This window comes from Aquarana catesbeiana, linkage group LG02, assembly GCF_042186555.1.
Source record: "Aquarana catesbeiana isolate 2022-GZ linkage group LG02, ASM4218655v1, whole genome shotgun sequence".
Lineage (NCBI taxonomy): Eukaryota > Metazoa > Chordata > Amphibia > Anura > Ranidae > Aquarana > Aquarana catesbeiana.
Window position 1 is genome coordinate 34,134,150 of NC_133325.1, and position 2,899 is coordinate 34,137,048.

At 44.0% G+C, this 2,899-nt stretch overlaps 1 protein-coding gene across 1 annotated transcript; it reads right to left on the minus strand.

Annotated features, from left to right (window-relative positions):
• Positions 1-221: 221 nt before the first annotated feature.
• Positions 222-1,404, minus strand: LOC141129702 (olfactory receptor 6K3-like). Its single transcript, XM_073617796.1, has one exon. It carries the CDS (start codon positions 1,361-1,363, stop codon positions 401-403), a length of 963 nt encoding a protein of 320 aa, XP_073473897.1. The 5' UTR covers positions 1,364-1,404; the 3' UTR covers positions 222-400.
• Between the last annotated feature and the right edge of the window lie 1,495 nt (positions 1,405-2,899).

The window sequence follows — 2,899 nt, forward strand, 5'->3', positions numbered from 1 at the left end:
TCGGATGCTGGTTCGACAGAAGCCAGCTGTTCAACTGGCTTCTGTTGGACATACTGATGTACACATGGGTCAAATGTCAGTCGGTTGCTGTTGAACATTGTCCCTGCGAAGAACTAACACTGACTGAGGGAACATGAAAGAAAAAGGAAATTCTAGCTAAACAGAAGGGGAGGACAGAAGTTGAAACCAAATCACATAAGTGAACAAGTTGTAATAGGCCAAAACCGACTCAGCATACATCAAACAAAGGCAACCCGATACAGTTCAATACAACACAGAAAAAAAAACTTATAAGTGCAACGAAATATTGATAACAAGTGTTGAAACCATACATGGTTCCTTGGCATGTTTGAGATCTTCGTTCTTTCTCTTGTTTATCACTCATGCCAAATATGGATGATTATTGCGTATTAATTTGTGTCCACTTTCCTCTCAAAATTACATTCCACAAATAATGTCTGAGTTTTATTTTTAGGGCATGGGTCCGTACTCCATAGATCAGAGGATTAAAGACTGGTGGGATCACCAAAGGTGTGACAGAGAGGAGCACATGAACAGTTAGAGGGAGATTAATATTCCCCATTCTGTATTTAAGCACAACAAATAAAACTCCAATTAAGAATATTGAAAAGTTGAGCAAATGGGTCACAACAGTGTGGACAGCCTTCTGACGTGACTCCTTGGAGAGGTTCATGCAGACAAAGAATATTCTTAAATAGGAAAAAGCAGTGACCAAAATGGTGGTGACAAAGTAGATGGTAAATACGGTGGCTGAAAGTGCGCTGCTATTGGATGAATCTACGCAGGCCAGCACAATGAGGGATATATTATCACAAAAAATATTTTTTATTTTATCCCCACATAAAGGAAGTGCTGCTGTCAGAAAAAGGAGCAAGAAGAGGATGACAAAGGCTATGCCCCAACACCCAGAGATTATCTTCACAACCTTCTCGTTTGTCAATAACATGATGTACTGCAGAGGTTGACATATGGCCAAGTAACGGTCGTAGGCCATAATAGTAAAAGTGTTCATTTCAAAAACGGCAAAAGTAGTAACGCAGAGATTTTGAATAAGACACTCAGTGCGAGAGATCTTCTTTGAGGAGGTGATCAAGCCAATCATCAATTTTGGAAAAAATGAGGAGCTGCCAAAGATCCCATTGAAGAGCAAACTGGCTATGAGAATGTACATGGGTTCGTGGAGGCTTCTCTCCTTCAAAATGGCATATATGATTACACTACTTACTGTCAAAATATACGAGTAGACCATTGTAGAAAGGGAGAAGTAGAGGTATTTTTGCTTCTCCAGCTCCATCAGCCCCAGGAGGATGAAGCTGGTGCTTGTGTTGGATGCAGGGTCCATCTTTCTTCTTTCAATTCAAACTCGAGTTTCATCTGAGATCAGTTGCATGATCCTGAATAATTAAAGAACAGAGAAAACAATGTTTAGATTGTTACTTCTGAAATGTGCATATATGCTTCCAAAATACTGTCTGCTGCTATAATTTTTGGGGAATTTCCAAAAGAAAAATTAAATTGTGGTAGTTGGTTCACTGCCTAGCAAATTGGTGGTGGTGGTGGGATATTGTGTAAAATATTAGAAACTGTAGTTTCATCTGCATCTTCCTGTTGAAGTTGAAGAAAGTGGAAAGATAGAGCAGGACCTGTAGGTTTATTTTATTGGTATTGTTATCTTAAGGTATTGATGTTGGTGTAAATGATCTGGTTCCTGGGCAGGCAACATCTATACCCCAGAGGATCTCCACAGTCTCCTTGGCTTGTAGTATAATGTAGGAAGGGTTGAATTTAACGCGCCACACCACTGCTAAGAGATCCAGATACAACATTGTTCCATTATAGGTCAGGGTTACAATTTAAGATGTATCCAACGCGTTTTGGGAGTCTAAGTGCCCCCTTCCTCAGGGCTTGACTGACAACAAACTTAACAAACCAGTAGTGAACAGGAACTACTGGACCAAACAAACAGCTGATTAGGCCGGTGCTTTCAACTCACACTGGAATAAATACCATTATAGGTCTAGTTCACTACTGGTTTGTTCACTTTGTTGCCAGTCAAGCCCTGATGAAGGGGCACTTAGACCCCGAAACACATTGGATACTTCTTGAATTGTACCCTTGGCCTATAATGGAATAAAGTTGTAGGCTGCCGGCCCTCCCTCCTTCTCACGCACAGCGGGAGACCACTGTGTCACGGAGCTGTGAAATGTTCAGCCACGCTATGACAAAAGTCCCGCTCTCCTCCTAGACCAGCCTGTGTGATAAACGCAGTGTTTTGTCTATCACACAAGCTGGTCTAGGAGGAGGGTGGGACTTTTGTCACAGCATGGCCGAACATGATTTCACACTCAGCTCTGTGGCACAGCGGGAGATGCCTGCTGTGCATAATCCACGCACTAAGGCTACAATGATGGTGAGGCTGTAATGAGGGCACAGTGAGGCTGCAATAAGGGCACAGTAAGGCGTCAATGAGATTGGCACAGTAAGGCTGCAATGAGGGCACAGTAAGGCGGCAATGAGATGGGCACAGTAAGGCTGCAATGAGGGCACGGTAAGGCTGCAATGAGGGCATGGTGAGGCTGCAATGAGGGCATGGTGAAGCTGCAATAATGGGCACAGTAAGGCGGCAACGAGGGCACGGTGAGGCTGCAATAAGGGTACAGTAAGGCGGCAATGAGATGGGCACAGTAAGACTGCAATGAGGGCACAGTAAGGTGGCAATGAGATGGGCACAGTAAGGCTGCAATGAGGGCACGGTAAGGCTGCAATGAGGGCATGGTGAGGCTGCAATGAGGGCACAGTAAGGCGGCAATTATGGGCACAGTAAGGCGGCAATGATGGGCACAGTAAGGCGGCAATGATGGGCACGGTGACGCTGCAA